Source organism: Ambystoma mexicanum, chromosome 12, assembly GCF_040938575.1.
Source record: "Ambystoma mexicanum isolate Mex_15411 chromosome 12, UKY_AmexF1_1, whole genome shotgun sequence".
NCBI lineage: Eukaryota > Metazoa > Chordata > Amphibia > Caudata > Ambystomatidae > Ambystoma > Ambystoma mexicanum.
In genome coordinates, this window is record NC_090936.1 from 1,164,773,720 (window position 1) to 1,164,794,302 (window position 20,583).

The following is a 20,583-nucleotide window of genomic DNA, read 5'->3' on the forward strand; positions in this document are numbered from 1 at the left end:
ACCCACCATCGGTGAAGATCGAGAACCCAAGAAACCCCAGGAGCTACATAGGGAAATGGGTATACTGTACTCCTGGAGGAACCTGTGAATATATGTATTGGTCATTTGAAGATCATGTGAACCACTATGGACATTTAGGAGGAATAACTAAGATATGGAGAGTAAGAGGAGATAATGAAAAGGATGTGTTTGTGGTCGACAAGTCGACCAGAGGGGGGACTGAAGTGGGAGAATGGAAGACCAGGCTCCCGTCCTTCACCTCTCGCGCTTGAACTAAAGGGTCACGGCCCAGGCACCCGCCACGAGAAGAGTTTGCCCATCTACCAGACGACCAAATACCCTGGTACAGGAACATACGGATGTGTCCTTCTGCCTGCCCAGCAGCCCGCCCTGGCCATGCCGACACCTGCAGCACGGATCAACTAGACTAAAACCTACACGTCGTTAGAGATGCCATGACGACCTAGCCAACGGTCAGCACACCTGTACAAATATACACACTGGACACTCCCGCACCAATCTACACGAAGAATATACTCAGTGCTATGACGTAGGCGACAGACATACTCACGGACGTGCATCTTTATTATTTTCCACATAGGCTCTCAAAATGCAGAAACGCAAGACGCATCATGAACCCATCTAAAAAGCTTGCTTACGCTTCTCCTAAAACCAGGTGCCATAATGAGAAATATAACGAAGACACGATACTGTTCATAAGACAATATGATACTATAACCTAAAGCGCCTGTGCACCAAACGGTTCCACCTATACACCAGGCCTAAGTAGGCCGCAAGCAAGAGCTTCCATGGACGTTAAAAGAACAAGAGTCAGGTTGCTGATCCTGCAGAATGAGCCCGGAGAAAGCAAACAGCCAAGGTCGCAATGTTGCAAACCCACATTCCGAGAGCAGACCATCAAGGGCACGATGTTGCAACCTCGCACACCGCACACCAACGTTAAAGTCACACCTGCAAATTAAACCAGGCACACAGTGGAAAAACAATATTAATTGTGCAGAATTCTGCCTCAAACACGGTCCCACCTCACGTGACCAAGCCGAACCCGACAGGATGCCAAACCCAGGAGGAAGAAGGCGTCTGGATCCCTCGTTACAAGACATAGGCAGATACAATTAAAAGGCTCAATGGACATCTGCGACAGTGGGAGTAGTCGGCCTTCCAGCTCATGAATAAGTCCTCACATTGTCTGCACGTACTCATAGTGAAACATTGTTGCAAATGACAGGTACACCGAGAGCTGGGAACAGCGATGGTCCCAGGCTGGGAAGCTCGCGGGCGCACAAATCAGAACATGGGGCTCTTATCACTGACGCCATTAACCAATCATCAGGGGTCTTCATGTAACAATTCTCATGTATCTAATTGTAGGGACAACCCAGATATATCACCTGACTAACCCTTGTCCACTAATATTGTTCTCTATACGTATGCTATACTAACCCTACCACTCGAGCAACCAATTAAGAGTGGCGATAGGTTTTTTGCTAACTTTCCAAGGTGACGCAAGTAGCGCGTCATACTAAGGTAAAAAGGGCCTGCGAGCCCTACGATTGTGTGTGTGTAGGGACGGACGCGTACGATCCTTGACCCATCCTTGCCGTTTTTTAGCTAATAAACAGCAGAGTCACCTTGCTTCTTCAGTGTGTCTCATACTCTATCTCTTTTGGGATATACGGGAGGAGTTGGGGCATCCCTGCCCGGAGGTCTGCGGACGGCCCGGCCGACCCCGGCAGAATTTCCCCCCCGACAAGTTGGAGGCACTGCTGAGATCTGTTTAAGATCCGCCTTTTTATTTTTACTTTTTCCAGGCACTCCCGTTGCGAGGAGGCCCGGCGGCGCGGCCCCCTCTGCCGTTGCCCCCTTCTGAGGACTACAGGACCATTGCGGAGCTGCGAGAAGAACGGACAGCGCAATCCGGCAGAATTTCCCCCCCCGACACTGTTATGGGATTTTCATCCGCCTGATTGGGAGGGGCAGGGGGTGGTGGGTGGGATGAAGGGTAACGCTATAAAGAAAATGCTTGATGTGGGTGACAAGGCTGTCAGACTGTTACAACTCTTTGGAGTAAATCTCACGGGGTGCCACACATGGGGTCGCCTTGGGTCCACGACCTTCTATTCACAGGGGTCATATGGCGGCTGACACACTGGGGTGCATGAGTTGGAATATCAGGGGTCTGGGCAATCATGCTAAACTGCATAGACTGCAACTGTATGTGGAACACCACAAAACCTGCATCCTCTTTCTGCAGGAGACACATTCCCAGGCGGCAGGATGCGAAAGGTTTGCCCAGAGTTGGCGCACACAGCACTTCTATACACAATACTCGACCCAAAGCCGTGGTGTGATGATCCTGATTCACAAATCGCTCCAATATTTACTGAAAACCACACAAGTAGACCCCCTAGGGCGCTTTGTGCTGACGCACGGTATACGGTGTACTGGCCTGAGGGTGCATGGGGGACTTTAACACCATCCACATCCTCAATCTAGACAGGTCTGGGAACAAGGCCCAGCTGCTGTCTAGAGCTGCTCGGACCGTCCTGATAAGCAGGCCGGACTTGGGGTGGTGGATGCCTGGAGACTATTACATCCTCAGTCCCGGCGATACACCTTTTACTCAACTGTGCATGACTCGAACTCTAGAATAGAACTGTGGCTTATATCTGGGAAGTTAATTAACCGTATAGCGGATGCAGACATACATCCAAGCACATACTCGGACCAATAACCTTGACCCTAACCTGGGATGAACGACAGGCCCCCAGGCACCCCTGGAGGCTTAAGCCTCATGCACTGCTATATTCTGTATTCAAGTCTGAACTGGGGGAATGTGTGAGCGACTATGTCAATATTAACACAGGCACTGTGGGCTCCCTTGGTACCCTCTGGAACGCTTTTTAAAGCGTACATCCATGGTATGGCCTTGGCCAAAGAAGCAGTGATCCTTAGGGAAATACGCAGGAATATTCAGAAGTGTGAGGGATCTCTTAAGCAACTTGAAACAATATTGCCACAGACCTGACTTCCACAACACAAGGTGCGATTAAAGAGTCGCTTGACCGCTTCGGAGAGGGAGCAGAAATTCCTCAATTACCCAATAGCTGCAAGGCTATATAGGGAGGGGGAATGGCCAGGTAGCCTGCTGGCTAGGGTGGTGCAACAAGTGGCGGGTGGGTGTCACATTCCATTAATCAAGCATCCCGATGGGATATTGGTCCACACCAAAACGGACGTGAATGAAGTGTTCCATTCCTTCTATGCAGCACTTTATACCAATTGTGACAAGGCCCAGGGCGCAGCCATAGACACATTCCTGGATGGGCTACCCCATCAGTACTCTCTGATGAAACTAGAGACACCCTTGACTGTGCCAGGGAGGTCAAGGAGATATCTTGTGCTATTGATGCTCTGCCTTCCAATAAAGCCCCGGGTCCCGAGGAACTCACCATCGATTTTTGAAAAAGTTATAAATCTCTTCTTGCTCTCCAATTAGTTGCCCTATGGGACGAGTCCTGCATTAAAAAGAAGTTGCCCCGACACTCAGAGGCAGGGATAACGGTCCTTCTCAAGCCCAGTAAATCTGCCACACACTGGCTCATATCGCCCCCCCCATCACTGATCAACTGCGATGTTAAAATATTCGCGAAGGTGCTCGCCCTTCGATTTGCTCCATATATGGTACACCTAATACATACTGACCAATCCGGTTTTGTTCCCGGCCGCTCCAGTCCTTAATCTGCAGCGATTATTCAACATCCTTGCCCAAATTGACCCTAGTATGAGAGCTGTGGCTACTCTGCTGGATGTGCAGAAGGCATTTGATTCGGTTTCCTGGCGATTTCTCTGGGCAGTGCTCAAGAATGCAACTTCGGTTCCCGCTTTGTTTCATCGATACAACTACTCTATGCCAGGCCTGTCGCCAGTGTATGCACTAACGGCTGAATCTCACGACCGTTTGATATTTTCAGGGGACTAGACAGGGGTGCCCTCTTTCTCCACTCATCTTTGCAGTAGTTATGGAACCCCTCGCGATCTGCTGCAACATAAACACTCACACAGGGGGGATACGGCTAGCTGGCTCTCCTGAGATCATTTCGCTCTCTGCAGACAATGCATTACTTTATGTCAGGGACGCTGAACGGAATCATGACCCTATGGTCCACACTTGTGAGATCACAGTCCGGGTGGCCTAGCGGCTCAGACTTCGGTAAATACTGGCTGGCAGCACAGGCCCAATACGCGGCATACTGGTCCACGGAGGGTCCTCCGTTATCACATGTGAAAACTGAGCTACTAGCTACGAGACCCAGAGAACTCTGCTGTCTGACTCTACCCCCACTGTGGAAGGACCCTGGTGTGCCCAACCCAGCAGCAAACACTGCACTGGCATGGGGCAAAATAAGGAGGCAGACCGGCAGCCCCCACCCATTCCACAGAGACTTGCCACTGTGGAAACTCATCCCTGGGTTCCCCAGGATAAGCAAAGCTGCAGTGGCCAACAGGGCTATCGACGGCTATTCCACTTTAGGCGATAGGTATGAACAGGGCTCCTTTGTGACTTGGCCCGACCTGAGTAGGCATCCAAGTGGGCTGTCCTCCAGATGGCTGCAATACGCAGGGCTATGGCATGCATTTAGAAAGACGTGGCCCGAAATCCCCTCACAGCCCCCGGACGAACCTCTGCTAGCACTTGTGACAAGAAACATGGTACCCACAGGGGTGATGTCTGTTCTGTATAAGCAGATCCAAGATTGGATCAATAAACCACTCACTAAGCTCAGAGAAGCATGAGGCAGGGACCTATGTATTGATATAACTGATGAAAGATGGGAGGCCAAGTTCGGACGCGCCCGCAAGGTTTCCCTAAATGCAAGGTTTTGCCGGATTCAATTTAAGGTTCTACACAGGTTTCACTACACCCCTGCCAGACTTCACATGTCCCAGGACCACTCGCCCCTTTGTCCCAGATGCCACACTGACAATGCAGGCTACCTCCACATGGTCTGGGCCTTCCCCAAAATCTCTATGTACTGGATAAAGGTCTGCACGGCTATATATGTGATGCTTGAACAAACTATTGACCGGAACCCTATGAACTGCTTATTCCATGAGTTCCCGTCGCTCCAAGGAGGTGGCCGTAAACTTGCTAGTCTGCGTATGCTTCTTGCAGTACATTGTATATTGCTGTTATGACTTAGACGAGCTGCCCCCACTATAGAGCAATGGCTCTGCAATGTTACTTGGGCATCAGATAAAGATCAGCGCTGGATCTCTCTGCAGCCAACCAGTTGTACGCCACGGGACATATGGTCACCTTTCTGGACATACTGACGCTGGCTGCCGAGGGAGAGGTGGACACGGATCTGCCTATCCCCCACCCCCTCTCGCCGCCGCCCCCCCCCCCCGGGCCCTCAGGAACTCTGGATGCAGCAGATGCCAACCATCATCTTGTGAATTAATGTTATGTCCTATGATATGATAACCTAGTGTGACATACCTGTGTAATGTTGTATTGAATTGCATGAACTCATACCGCCCCGAGTATTGTTTCTGATATTGCCCTCGTTACATTGTCAAGCAATAATAAAGTAAAAAAAAAAAAGAATAAAGTAAAAAATCCTGACCCAGAGACTGTCCATACCTGCTGCCACCAAGCCAACACGTGCCGCTGACAGTAACTGCCTTATTGTTCCCAGATTCAAGCGTACCAAAGCCGGAGGTTCCAGCTTTCCCGTCTCTGCCGCAACATTCTGGAACTTGCTTCCTCCCGCCCCGAGGGCAGTACTGTCTTGCAGCGTGTTCCGTAAACAATTAAAGGCTCACCTGTTCAACTAGTGTTCATTACCATTCTCTAACTGCCTTTAACTAGCGCGTAGACACCCCAGGGCTAAATGCACTCCTACAATTGGAAAAATAAATACATTTGTTTCATTGATGAGATGACGAGAGACATGGAACACTTTCAAACCAAGACCAGTTGACTCAATATTAGAAAATGAATAAGTGTGGTCACACTACTGAACCATCCTTCACTTGGTACTAATGGGTAGGAAAAGGTGCTGCACAATTAAATTCGCTTGAATGCTTTTATAATCGGTTAAGAAAGAAACTTGGCCGAACATACCCGCTGCCTGTGGTCCCCATCAGCGTTTGGGTTTAGCCCCAGAAGGGCTAGTTCGTCCATTACTGCAACTGCTAGAGTTCAAGTTTTCTAAGTTGCTTAACAGGGTCTCCCCCTTCTCCCACTGCATGGGCTAGGGACATCTGCCAACAAAGAAAGCAAAAAAAAGCAGTGTTAGGAGAAATACATGCCCATTTAGCACAATGGCAATGCCTGTCTCAGCAGATAAAAGCAGCACAGCCAGTTAGGCACAGGTCAGTGGAGCTCACAATGTGCAAATAGGATGAAATGAAATTGGCACGTGGGGAAATGTGACTGAAAAACTACAAAAAGTTGGATTATTCTTCCTCCAGTAACATGTACAAATAAATCAAAATAGCCAGAGATGAAACAATGTACGCAGTGCTCCAGATAAGGTTTTGAAATCGGACTACTTTTCTCTATTTTTTAAAGTAGAACATTATTTTTGGGATGTTTCAGTCCCAATGGGAGTTATTTTATGAACCAGTACAAATATTTTTTAACAGTAAAACTGAAATGCTTTTGGGATACATATGTCTTTGCTCCTAGTTAGCCATGCTCTTTGGAGCAGTCAGTAATAACAGTAGTTTCTTTCTGTGGCACCATGTATACTAACTACTGGTCCAAACATATCTAGGAGCTCTGTGGGTAAACCAGGGGGACATGCGCCTATGCTTCTGCTTTCTATTTTTGGTTGGGAGTACTTTTACTCACGATTTTTCTTTTTGAGAGTAGTTGGCAATTTTTAGGAAATATAAGTGGCTCATACATTTATATACAGCTCTACAGATAAGGGGTGCAAGTATACGGATGGGACAAATAAAACCTAGTCATCAACACAAAATGTACAGACAGTGTAGAAAGTAACTATACATGTTCCCCAAAGAGTAGAACGAGCTTCAGGGTAAAAAGTGCACGATGACTGTAAACGGGTGTGAGATCAGATCACATTGTACCCAGGCCTTGTTGAACACAAACATTCGTATACAGTCATTCTGAGCACCTGACATGTCAAAAGAGCATGTAAATTATGAGGTTGAACTGCAATCACCAAAATACAGAAAGAAAGCAGCCAGGGAAAGCAATCTGCATTGGTCTAGGTCGCAGGTGGCTTCTAGAGCACTGGGCAGAAGCTCCATCTCTCAGTCCGTGTGATTTTACAAGGTCAGTGCCCTTGGACACCAGTGCTATTTGGAGGAGCATAAAGGATGGACATGTTCCATATGTGGGACCCGTCAGTGATTTAGGGAACCATTCTTGAAAGGAGATCTTTCCAGGAACAGTCTCATGTATAGAGGGTGGGCCACGTCAATACGGGGTCCTGCCAGATCAGTTATCCCACTATTGTTCAAATTGGCTCTGATTAAATGGTAATACAACTGAGCTTATGATATTTGGCTCACCCCAAACCTGTGCTAAACTGGACCCCGAATATGCCAATTTCACATTGCAAGGCAACAGGATTCCGATCCAACCGAAAGTAAAGACCCTAAGGGTCGTACTAGAGGCCTCCCTGAATTCAGACGCACAGGTACAAAATCTCTGTAAAACTTGGAATCACCATCTGAGGCTCTTGAGGACCATACAACCTTTTATCAAAAAGAATTCTGAGACCATCATCCGAGGAACGATTATGTCGAGGTTCGACTACTGCAATATATTGCTGTGCGGAATATCTATGTCTAATCTCAGGACATGTCAGACCCTCCAAAATGACACCGTCCGCATTGCCATGTCCATCCCCAGGAGAGCTCATATCACCAACGCAAGGAGAGCGCTACATTGGTTACCTGTGAAGCAACGTATTGAGTTCAAACAAAATGGGCTTAAGAATTCACTGCTCCCTTTATGGGAAATCTCCGGATGACCTTAAAAAATGATCATGCCCTATAAACCAGCCAGAGAACTTAGATCTTCCAATCTATCATTGTTACAGGGTAGAAAAATTAACAGAACAAGAGGCTAAGGTAGATCATTCCAGTCACTGGCCCCATCCGTTTGGAATTCCCTGCCAACAGCCATCAGAGAGACTTCCAGTCCGAGTCTCTTCAATAAAGCACTGAAGACACCTTTTTAGTTAACTGATCAGGATGCACCCACTCTCAGCTAGAGTACATTAGTATTGCCCTTATTTGTCTTGTTTTTATGTTTGTTTTCCCCTGTGTTAGTGTAAGCACCCCGATGCCTGCGGGCTGTAGGCGCTATAGAAATAAATAAAAATAAATAAATATGTGCATTCGTCAGATGAACAATACCATGCAGAGGCCCGGTCTGCAAAGTCAACAGTGTGCAGAGAATACCAATATGCAGGTCCCATTACAAGACATGGCTGAGGCGGCTCTGAAATCACTGACACAAGATGTCAGTCTCACTATAAGAAAGGGCTGAGGTGGCTTTGAAATTAGTGACACAAGATGTCGGTCTCACTACAAGACGGGGCTGAGATGGCTCCTAAATCACTGACACAAGAGGTCAGTCTCACTACAAGACAGGGCTGAGGTGGCTCTGAAATCAGTGACACAAGACAGGGTCGAGGTGGCTCCTAAAATCACTGACAAAAGATGTCGTCTGACTAGAAGACAGGGCTGAGGTGGCTCTGGAATCACTGAAATAAGAGGTCGGTCTCATTACAAGACAGGACAGGACTAAGATGACTCCTGAATCACTGACACAAGATGTCAGTCTCACTACAAGACAGGGCTGAAATGGCCCCTAAATCATTGACACAAGATGTCAGTCTCACTACAAGACAGGGCTGAGATGGCGCCAGATATCGGTCTCACAACAAGACAGGCTGAATCAGTTCTGAAATCACTGATACAAGATGTAGGTCTATTTACAAATCATTGACAATCTGTTGACAAGAGCCAATACTTGGATGGAAACAAAGCTACAGCTGCAAAAGACACTGCAGTAAATACTATGCCAGTAGGCATTGCGCGTTACTGACTCACTTGCCTACTGGGATATGCTGGGCTACCAAGGATGCCCTGGCCAGTATTCAAGCCAGTAGCAGGCAAGGTCTGGTTGAGAATGCAGATAGCACTTCCATCTGGGTACTCCTTTTTGGCTCGCTTACATTACTTGCTGAATCACTGGACCAATGACATGACTAGCACTAGTCTTAGTGCAGGAACAGTGCACAGATTTCACAACGTTAACAGTGAAAATACTAAAGTTAGGAGGTTTACACATTGACATAATGTTGGGCTTTTCATTGGCAGAAGCACCAGCAAAATAACGATATATGTAAACTGCAGTTAGACCCAGCACTAACACTGGCATAATTCCACCGGGCCGAACATGTGTCGTGCACACAATGGGTCTTTGTACAAGCACTAAGCCACCACAGATTCAGTCTACGCCTGCATTTTCTAGCTGTAGAAACAGCACAATAACGATATATGGCTGGTTTTAACCCTGGTCCTATGACATGTATACTGGTGTTACCACAGTAATTTACCCCAGGGCAAAGGGAGGTTGGTTGATTCTGGGATTTTGTCAGACTGGGTCGCTATAAACAGGGCAGTCAAACAGGGTTGTGTTGGCACCCTTGTTGTGTAACCTTTCTTTGTTGAACTACTCGTTTCTTACTCAGCGGAAAACGACATGATAATCAACATGGATAAAAAGAAAGTCATGTTGGCCACAGCCCAGAAGGTCAATCGTCTGACTTTCCGCACATCCTTAAGCATCCTTGGATATGTCAAGAAATATCCCTACCTAGGGTTTAGAAATGAGCGCCAACATGTCCTACTGTCCAATAATAGAGGCTAAAAGGATATCATTTCTTTATTTAAGTTTTTATTGATTTTCAAAGGGATGCATCAGACCTTGTTACAAACATATGTAGTGAAACATGACATGAAGGCTGAAAAGACAGACCATATCCTATGTTGTTAACCATAAAAGAAACATGTTACATTGTCAATACAGAGAACCAGAATCCCCGGGTTCCCACCCCCACCCATTCCCATATTGCTGCGGGCGAAGTAAAAATGTCTCCTTGTCCAGCGGAGAAGTCTCTTAATCATATCACTACATTTTACAGCTGTGCATCTCATTACAACATTACTCATTGCGGGCATTGTCAGCGAACCAACAGGTTATCCATTATTCTTTTCATGTTAGGCACACACCACTTCAAGTAACATATTTGGCGCAAAATTCAGACCATTCATTATCGATGGAAGTACGGTCTCCGTGAAGGGCGGCAGTCAATTTGTCCATTCTTTCTTAGTTGGGAGGCTGGTCCTCTTCCAAAATGTCGTAAAATAGGCCCTTGCGACTAACAGTAGGCCATGTATCATCTTAGGTACTTTGGAGATGGCACCCTCCAGCTCCACCAAACCAAATAGGATCATAAGGGGCCGTTTCTCCCTTTCCTCCCCATCTAACTCCTCGATCCAGCTGAGCACCTCGTGCCGCCCTGCTTTCCCACCACATATCCCAGTAGTCTGCTTTATTACCACAACTCCACCAGCAGTTTGGGCTAACATCTTGGTACATCCTGGCCAATTTCACTGTGTCGTATTGCCATCTGTCCAGTAATTTAATGCCATGCAGTTTGTATTGGCAGGATATGGATATTTTTGCCGTTCTTCTACATATCTGGAGGCACATTTTTTGGGAGAGATGTCTACCCAGATCCAGATCCACTTCCCATTTGCCTTTCAGTTTGACAGAGGGGGCTGTGTTGACCTCTACTAGGGCTGTGTACATGGCACTTGAGACCCCTGGAGCCCGTGCAAGTGTCTAGAATTTTCTCAAACCGGGTGAGTTCCCTTTGTAATCCAGCTTTCCAGATCTCTCGGGTCATTACACCTTTCAGCTTCAGGTATTGGAACAACGAAAGCGGGCCTATAGATCGAGCTTCTTCGAGCTCCTGAATGGTGATAAAAGGTCTTGTTTCTCCACAACTGCCCAGCCCTCTCCAGCCCAGCTTCATAACAAGTTTGGAAGCCCACTGGATCAGGGATGGCGTCCCAGATCCCCAGAACCCACAGGTGTCCCAGGGGGAGGGCCAGGTCATGATACCCTTCTTTCCCTTACCCGGTTTCCACACGGCCCATATAGTTCCAAAGATGGGATGATTTTTAATTCTGTTTAATAATTTAGGTCCGGGCACTTTAAAGTGAGTTTCCTGCTCAGTTTTCATGTTTGTAAAGGTTCTTTACGAATCAAATGTAAATTAAAAAATGTACCCCAGAACAAGTGTGGTTAGTATCCCACCCCTAACACTCATGCAAATCTCGTTTGTGCAGGTGCAGAAACTATAGCAAACTAGTGTGATGCTGGAAATGCATTGGAGGGACAGGGCCTCCCTGTCCTTGTCCTGCACTCCTTTTTCATGTGTGTTGTGTGTTATTTTCTGCACAGGAGTCCATGTGGGACACTTGGCAGTGCAGCTCTTCCTCTCTTTGGTTATGATGAACAGACTGTTGGCATACCCTTGTGGCACCCATGGGTCGGGGTACAACTGTGTACCCCTAGTGTATGTTTTTGTGCACCTCTGTGTGGCCCAAAGAACAGGGTATGTGCTGGTGGCAGCTCCATGCAGAATTTGAGGTGCTCCGAGTATCCTCCATTTTGGGTTACGCAGGCCCTGCCATTGGAATCAGTTCATTCCTGATAGGAGACAAGATAGCCCCTGTGGCCTCTGGCTTTCTATTGCCCGTTACCTTGTTTTCCCAAAGTTCTGGTCAGCCCTGACTCTGTCCCTTCCCCTGACTAGCTGTTGGGTGGAAGTACCATATATGGTATTGTGGGGAAGTCCAGGCCAAACTGGCTGGAGCCTTCCCAATTACTGTATGTTGTGGGTACACCCTTGGGGTGGGACATGGGTGAATGGAGTGTGTGACCAATATACATTTCATGTTATGGGTGTGCCCTGCCCGAAACTGGTATGAATGCAGTGTGGAGTGCTGAATGGCTGGGTATTTGTCCAAATCCATATTCCTTGTTGCGAGTGTGTGGATGGAGAAGAATGGGCTGAATGCATTGTGAGCCTGATTGCCTGCCTGCATGAATTCCCTTCGGAATGATTGGCTGCCTGAGGATGGCTCAGCAGCGTGAATGAAAAACAGAACAGTATATCTGGGGACATCTCACTTACTGGAATTGTTCAGAAGCTGTCAAGTCGAGACTTGATTCTTAACCTTGAAGCCCAGCTGGAAGAAGGCGGCTCTGCTGCTACTTTCCTTGAACACAATCCGAAAGCAGTTGTGTCTCCAAGAACTGATCCAAGAGAGGACCTGGCTAGGAGACCTCTTCCCGAGCTACGAGGGACTATCGTTCACCAGCTTAGCTTCACCATAGCTCCCTGGAAGTCAGTTCGCTGTAACCTCGTCGAACAGAGCCGCAATGCTCCACTGGCTACGACACTTTGAAATCAAGGACTCCCTTGCTAATCACCGTCAACCGCTTTGACCCGCCGGAGAAAGTCAAGGTCGCCGATGAATGGAGGAAAATCCGCCGGTGGCTTTCCCACCACCCGAAGTCCACAAATACGCTGACAAAGATCCGAAAGCCAGTTGTGGTCGAGTCCCGATCGTCGACGTCAACACTGATGACCCGACGCCCTTGCTGGGCCTACGTGCTTCAGTCAGTACTTTTTGCGGCAACAAACTCTCGTCATCGAGGTGCACCGCACGCCTCATCTTCGCAGTACATCCACGACCGATTCTCGACAAGCACCGCAAGGACCGAAGCTGCTGCCTGAACGACATTTTTCACCTATTCCTCGAGGAATCTCGACGATCCGTGGCTCCTGCCTTAAAGGGAGTTCACTCAAGAAGGATCTGTCGACGGCCCATCGAAGAACTCTGCTAAACCAGGTACATGGGGTAGTAGAACAGTTTTAGAATTGAATAAGACTCTGCTAAACAATATATGGACTGTGCGGGTCAGTATACTTTATTTACTGGTTGCCCAGGTGTGGTTTAGGGGATCCTCACACAGAGCTGTGTCTAGTAGTAGGGACCCAGTATTCAGCCATTTGTTTAACCAAACTTGTCTTCCTTCTCATGTCTGTTGTTGATTCCCTTTACTATTTGATTTGTATGCCATTGAGACTGTCAGCAGCTGGTGCATTTTAAAAGGAGTCAAGAGTTAACTGTGGTACCACGTAGACATTGTACATATTTATAATTTCTGTATTGCCAAAGCACAAGGTGTGTTATTGATTGTGTATATATTCTGAACCTTATTTATATAAAGAACTGTGTTATCACTAACAGGGTGTTGAAAAAGTGGTCGGGGGTGAGGGGGAGAGGGAAGGGAGGGAGGTGGGTTAATAAACTGAGATTTCTTCATTGATGCATCAACGATAACTGTTGTACTGTTTTATATAACCTAATAAAATTAAAACAAAAAAATAATAATCACTAACCGTGTGTGGACATTCCTTTGTGGGGGCTTGGGGACTGCATCACCTCCCGAGAGGTTAAGCCTTGATTGCTCTATCTTCGTTATCATATAGAGAATCTTGGCTGGGGTGCTTTGTGCTTCTACTCTGCCATGTAAAGGGCAGGAGTACAGAAACCCTACTCCAGTCTTTACAACTGGTTGTTGCGCTGGTGCTAGAACAAGCAATGTAGTTGCACCTGAAGATCGCCCAAAACAAGTATATTCACTCACTGTTTTGAATGTCCCAGATTTACAATGCCAGTATTCCGGTTTGGCAATACCACTATACACAGTTAACTCTATCATGCTCTACTTTGACCACCACAAAGTATATTTTATTTTCACAGTCCTACTAGTCGCCCGTTTGTTTGCATGATCCTTTTGAGATTCCTAATTTGCACGATCCTGGTACACTCCCTGTTTGACCATCCCAGTATTTGGACAACATTTTCTAGTTTGCTAATTTGACCAATCATAGTTGGACAATGCCTCTATATGGCACGACGGACAACCACAATATCCCTGTTTGTGCTTTGGTTAGCACAATCCCTATATATTCCCAGACCGCACAATTCCAGTATGTTCCATTTTACAGAATACCAGTATATTATTGCACCATACCAGTACACTCCCAGTTGGCAAACTCCAGAAAATTCCCAGGCTGCAGAATCACTGTGTACTCTTATTTGACAATTTGGTTTGCACAAACTTAGTATTCCTCAACTTGATTGTCCATTCAAGGCTATCCAAACCCACAAAAAATCTCAGTCTGACAAATCCCAGTCTACAAATTTGGAGTGCACATTCGGTGTTACCAAAGGGAATATTTCCAGTTTGACATGCCAAACAATTCCAGTTTTCAAACGCCAAAATGCTCCTAGTTTGGCATTCCCAATTAGCATAAATGAAAATTCACGTGGGTTGTGCAATAACGGCTTTTTCAGGACTGCACAATGTCAGATTTCTAGTTGCACACTATATTGGCAGTTCCCGCAGCATTACCTCACCCAAAGCCGATTTTAAGCACAAACTAACCCACTGCACCACATCCCGCCACACCACGAGAGCGCCAAGACTCCAGGTCAAACAACTTTTCACACAATCACAAAGCACGCAACATGCATAAACGATCCCCACAGGACCAACACAAAACCTCAGCTTATATCAAACATGAAAAGGGCGAAGGTAAGACCAAGCTAGGTCCCAGCAAACACCCTGCCTTCAAAAACACTTACAAGCTCACCCAGAGATCTATTAACAAAACATAGTCCCAATTTCACACCACCAGTATATTCACATTCTGCAGAATCATGTGTAAGCACCAGTTTACTGTTAAACAATTCCACTTTCAGAATACTCCCAGTTTGCAAAAATCAGTGTTTATAGAAATGCCAGGATACTCGCAATTTGAATTCCTAGTATTTCACTGTGCACTATTTCACCTTATTAAACACTTTCTAATAGCAGAAGGTTCACATTTTGTTTAGTGTCCAAATATACACAGTTCCCGTAACCGTTCAGTTTACACTGACAGCATATTCCCCATGTAGCACTGCACAATTCCAGTATTCTAAATGTCAAATTTACAGATAAGCGGCAAACAAGCCATTTTTTTACTCCCAAACAAAACTGGCAAGTATTGCCAAATAAAATGTCAGGGAGTAAAAATACTCCCAAGACTGCTCCTTGCTACCATGCCAAACGGTCCACGAATATTGTTTGATCCGTGTACCAGCATAGCAGCGCCACAGGAATGATCGCCATATTAGTGCCTGAATTGAAGATAAGCTCGAAGGTAAAAATGCAACTTTCAATGTGGATGAATCACTAGGTGGAAAGCCGTATTGATTACACAATTAAAAGGATTTTACGTTTGGCAAGAGCAGTTACTTTTTACACGCTAACAATATTTACATCAAAGAACGAGGGTAGGAGTGGGAGGTCGACCACTTACAGAATCAAATCCGGAGCACACCTAATTATTTATTATTGAAACAATTCCAGTGCAGTCCTATGTCACCGTTACACAATTTCAGAATAGGTTAATTTTGCAAACTATATTTCCAGTCTGCAAAATCCCAGTATAACATTCACAGCATCCTGAAATAAAAATCTGCAAAATTGGTGGTGCTGCAACGGAAAAAGCCACACTGTAGCAGCTCAAACTGATTGGAGAACACGCGTCCTACTGTACACAAATGTTCATGACGCATAACAGATGCCTAAAAAGTGTGGCAAAACAACCCATGCCCAGTCACCAGAACACCACTCAAACACTGCTGCAACAAATATAAAACAGCCATACGCAGTACCAAACCCACCTATTTCATCCAAGAACTCCAATCAGTCACCAATCGTACACAGGAACTAGTAAACATCGTCAAATCCCTCTCCAAAATCACCATCCACACCTTCCGCAACCCCATCCACTGCAGTATGCAACTCTCTCATAGACTACTTAAACTCTAAAAATACAAACCATCAGGCAAGCCCTCCCCCCCTCTGCTCTCCCACTCCCAAATAACTCTACAGAATTATTCTCGGTAATTTCGAACTTCGTCCAGCCTAAGCCTGCATCTCTGACATGGGTGCATCACTTAGCCAGGTTAATTCTTTTTATTTGTTTTTTTCGGAGAAAATGAAAAGGCATCGGGGCAAAAGTCAACTTAAAAAGGGAATCGAAGTTAAAACAAGATTCGACACATGGTGAACCAACCTGTCAGTTGGAGGAGGACTCAACCCACAGCATTGTATCCTTCAATTTTAAACCAGTTTCAGAAGCCAGTTTTAGCTTTATTAAAAGTACTTAAACCGGAATCGTACCAAAATGTCGCCCTCACAATTACGACGGCCGAAAATGCTGACTTTTCTTTTTTTTTAGACCCCCTCTTACACCACATATATATGTGGGGGGGGTATAGAATAGAATATTAATATGGGGGACTGCGGGGGGTCTCCACCTGCATATATATGTGGTGTAAAGGGGTTTAAAACAAAACCTCGCCATTTTCGAGCGTCGGAATTGTGAGGGTCGCAATAATCACATAGATCCCTTAAACCCACTATTCCCTTTGCTATCTACCCACACAGTGTGCAACTTGTCTGGCAGCAGATATTGCTCCCTTCATGACCCTTTATGTCAACAAGTCATTGGATCAAGGTTCGTTCCACATGATATAAAAAAAATAATCTGTAATTTCACCTTTGCTGAAAAAAGCTAATTTGGACCCTGAATACCTCCGAACTATCGCTCCGTGGCAGGTTTGTCCCTGCTGGGAAAAATCCTGGAAAAAATTGTTACAAGTCAACTTCAGGAGTTTGCAGATAAGGAGTCCCTTTTGGACCCATCAGCAGTGTTTCATACAGTTAACCATGACCTCCTTATCAAGTGACTAAGTAGGGCAGGGCTCAATTAGGGCTATAAGTCCGTTCACCTCCTTTCTGTGAGAGCGTCACCAACAGGTGAGGTCGGGAGGCTTTTTGTCAGAATCCATTTTGCAGGATTGTGTGGTCCCTCAGGGATCAGACGTCACCTTTACTATTTAATCTTCATTTACGGAGACTAATGGGCATACTGTGGAAGCCTATGGACGGTTTTCAGTCATATCCAGATGATACGCAGGTGTTCATCAGACTGGACAATGTGGAGGAATCCTTTAATAATGTAACCGTATGTTTGGGAGGAGTTAGCAGCTGGATGTCTGCCAACTCTCTCCAGCTTAATTCCAACAAGACAGAGATTAGATGCCCTCTGCCTCTGGTTTTGCTGGTTACCAAATTAAAATATGCACCTAGGTTAAAAAACATTGGTTGCATATGGCAGAACGATCTGGGCTGTGAAGTCCAAATCGGAACCAAAGTGCAGGCTGTATTCTATTCTTCGAGCCTACTCAGACAAACTCTTCCTTTTGTTCCTTCGAATGATCACGTGATATTGGTAGGAGCACTAGTAAATTCACAGCTGGACTATTGTAATAGTCTCTTAGCCCGTGAACGGGCTAAACAAGTTCAGAAACTCACAAGACAGGAGGTCAGAATGGTGTTTGGAGTAAGAAAATCCACACCCATTTCTGGGTTACTGCGGTCTCATCACTAGCTAGCTTCGGAGGACAGGATTAAATTTAAGATCCTGTGTCTGATATATAAACGTCTTAATAATCTGGCACCGGCTTACCCGACTAAAAAACAACATTTTTACCGGCCAACACAGGCACTCCGATCTCAGGACATGCTACTTTTGCCTATTCCTGCCTCGTCCTGTGTTTATAGAGGTGACTGGAGATTTTCGGTATTCAGACCCAAAGAATGGAACAGGCTCCCATGGGAGATCAGGAAACTGGAGTCTTTCCCACAGTTTTGCAAGGCAGTAAACATTTTCCTGTTTCAATAACCATAGGAACTACTATCATATCTGTTCCTGAACCTGTCTTTCTATCAGTTTATTGGTTATCGGAGCAACACGGGTTTGATCCCTGAGTCTGCGCTTAGAAACCTCTGGGTATTAAGCGCGTTATAAATAACCAATCATATCCTATCATTATCCAAATCTGCCATACCCTTTGCCACCTGTGCCTAGATTTGACTGTTTGTTCTGTTGCACGGTACAAAAAGCTCAATCAAATCTAACCAAACACATGGGACACCTTCCACTCCATCAACACGGACACCCTCCTCACCCTTCCTGCCGAAACAGAATCTGCACACTTCCTAAATGAGGCATGCCCACCTAAAGCTGCATCCAATTGCATCCCCACCCTCACCCCCTGCTGCTCAAAATCATCAACTCCTGTCTCTCAAATGGCATGAACCCCTCTGCACTCAAAACTGGCAAATCGCACCCCCTGCCATACCTCTTCCAGAATCCTGAAACGCTTCATCAGTAGCAAACTGCAGGAACACGAGGCATAAAATAAGCAGTGTTGCATAGCAATTTGCTATACAATTCTGTAGGTTTGCTAATTAAATTGTTACTTGTGTAGCAAAACTAGAATTTTAAGTTAGCCTGTTTAATGAAAGCACAACTCACCCTGTATATGTCTCTTGCCCTCTCCACCCTCTTTTCCCTGTGCAAGTTCAAAGGGGCCAATGGAGGAAGAGTGTGTAGCAGTAATCAGCTCCTCCATTTTCAAGCGTGGGAGTGCTAGGCAAGATTGTCTTTTCTTTTTCAATATATTGCAAACCAGAAGTAAATTGGGAGAATACTTTTATCAAGCAAACTTTGTCTGGCAAAGACCAGTATGCGTTAACTATATTTCTTTTAAAAGACAGTCTTGCAATTCCATTCCTAAAAATGTACACCGTTACATAAAGCATATATGATATATGATATGATATGGCATTTATAACGCGCTTCTACACAAGTGTTTCAAGGCGCGATGAGGCAAGGGAGGGGGAACAGAGGGAAGACCGAGACAATGATCTTACTAGGCCAGGTGACATTGAGATCGTGAAAGTGCAGGGGACGGGGGAGGGGAAAGGGGCAGGGGCTGTGCAGTACATGGAATCAACAATAAAAATAAATAAAAACCAATAAATAAAAAGTGCAACCAGCTGGTGGCAAGTGCAAGGGTAAGTGCAGACATCAAGTGTCATGTACTGGTAGGGGACTGTAGGGATACAGAAACAGCATCCGAGTGCAGGGTTGCCAGAGGGGCAGTGCAGGTGTGCAACTGGCGGGGAGGGGACCTGAGCCCAAGATCAGAGGGTAGCCAGATGACCAGTGCAGTTTCAGTTAGGAGTTCCGCAGGGGAGAGGAAGAGAGAAAGCAGAAGCAAAGAGAAAGGTCTTGAGGTGCTTCCGGAACCAGAGATGGATCTCCTCAGGTTTCAGAGAGGCAGGGAGGCTGTTCCAGAGGGAGTCCCCAGACGAAGAAAGATCTACTACCAACATGTTACTTGGAGAAGCGATTGACCCCGAGGGTGTTGGAAGCGGATGAGCGAAGAGATCGAGAAGGAAGATATTTGCGTAGAGAGAGTTGAAGGTATAGAGACCCCAGGCCCCAGAAGCCCTTGTGGACACTGCAGAGGGTTTCAAACTTATTCCTCGGAGCCACAGGGAGCCAATACAGAGATTTCAGTCCTGGAGAGCTACAATCCCTGGGCTTGAGGCCAAGGACAGGTCTTGCCCTGTTTTGGATGAGTTGCAGAGGGCAGAGAGTAGAGGCAGGCAGATTTAGAAAGAGGCTATTGCAATAGTCCAGCCTAGAGAGAGAACCAGAGCTCTGGAGACAGTGAGCTTCTGGGGGGGGGGGGTGAAGAAAGGAAGAATACCTCTGAGGAGGTGCAGCTGGTAGTGTGACTTCTTAGAGACGTCAGAAACGTGAGGAGAGGAGGAGAGTGTAGAGTTGAAGATGGCCCTGAGGTTTTTTGCCTCACAGGTGGGAGCACGAAGAGGGCCAAGACAGGCTGGCCAGATAGGAAAGGAGGGAGCAGGTGTGCCGATGAGGAGAATCTCAGTCTTACTGGCATTAAGGCAGAGATCATTGGCGGCACACCACTCCTGGATGGCAGACAGTCAGAAATGAGAGAAGGAGAAAGGGTGGCAGAAGAGAGCCTGAAAATGAGTTGAGTGTCATCCGCATAGCACTCAAAGTTAGGGCAGAGAGCGGCAATGCGATGGGCAAGAAGTGTCAGGTATTGGTTGAACAGCCAGGGAGAGAGGTTAGACCCGTGGAGAACACCACAGATAGAGATAGAGGAGAGGAAGGACCCAAGTTGGACCTGGGAGGGTCGATCAGAGAGGAAAGAGTTAGTCAAACCAGGGCCTGATCGGTGATACCCAGGTTATCATGGAGACTGTTGAGCATGATGGCATGGTTGACCGTGTCAAAGGCAGAAGAGAGCTCAAGTAAGATGAGGACACAAGGGGTATTGGAATCAAGGTTGAAAAGCAGGTCTTCACGGATGTTCAGGAGAGACGTTTGTGTGCTTCTCGCAGCTCTGAAGCCTACATTACTGAAGTAGCTACAGTATTGCGACTGTAAAACACTGCATTGTCTCCATGCGATA

At 46.4% G+C, this 20,583-nt stretch overlaps 1 protein-coding gene across 4 annotated transcripts in view; it reads right to left on the bottom strand.

Annotated features, from left to right (window-relative positions):
* The window catches only part of XPOT (exportin for tRNA), a 1,180,573-nt gene that overhangs the window by 1,131,708 nt on the left and 28,282 nt on the right, over positions 1-20,583 (bottom strand). For all 4 annotated transcript variants that reach the window (XM_069629779.1, XM_069629778.1, XM_069629776.1 and 1 more), the window contains exon 2: positions 6,152-6,291. In XM_069629779.1, coding sequence (XP_069485880.1) covers positions 6,152-6,211 — 60 coding nt within the window. In that variant the 5' untranslated portion in view covers positions 6,212-6,291. The remainder of the gene's footprint in view (positions 1-6,151; positions 6,292-20,583) is intronic.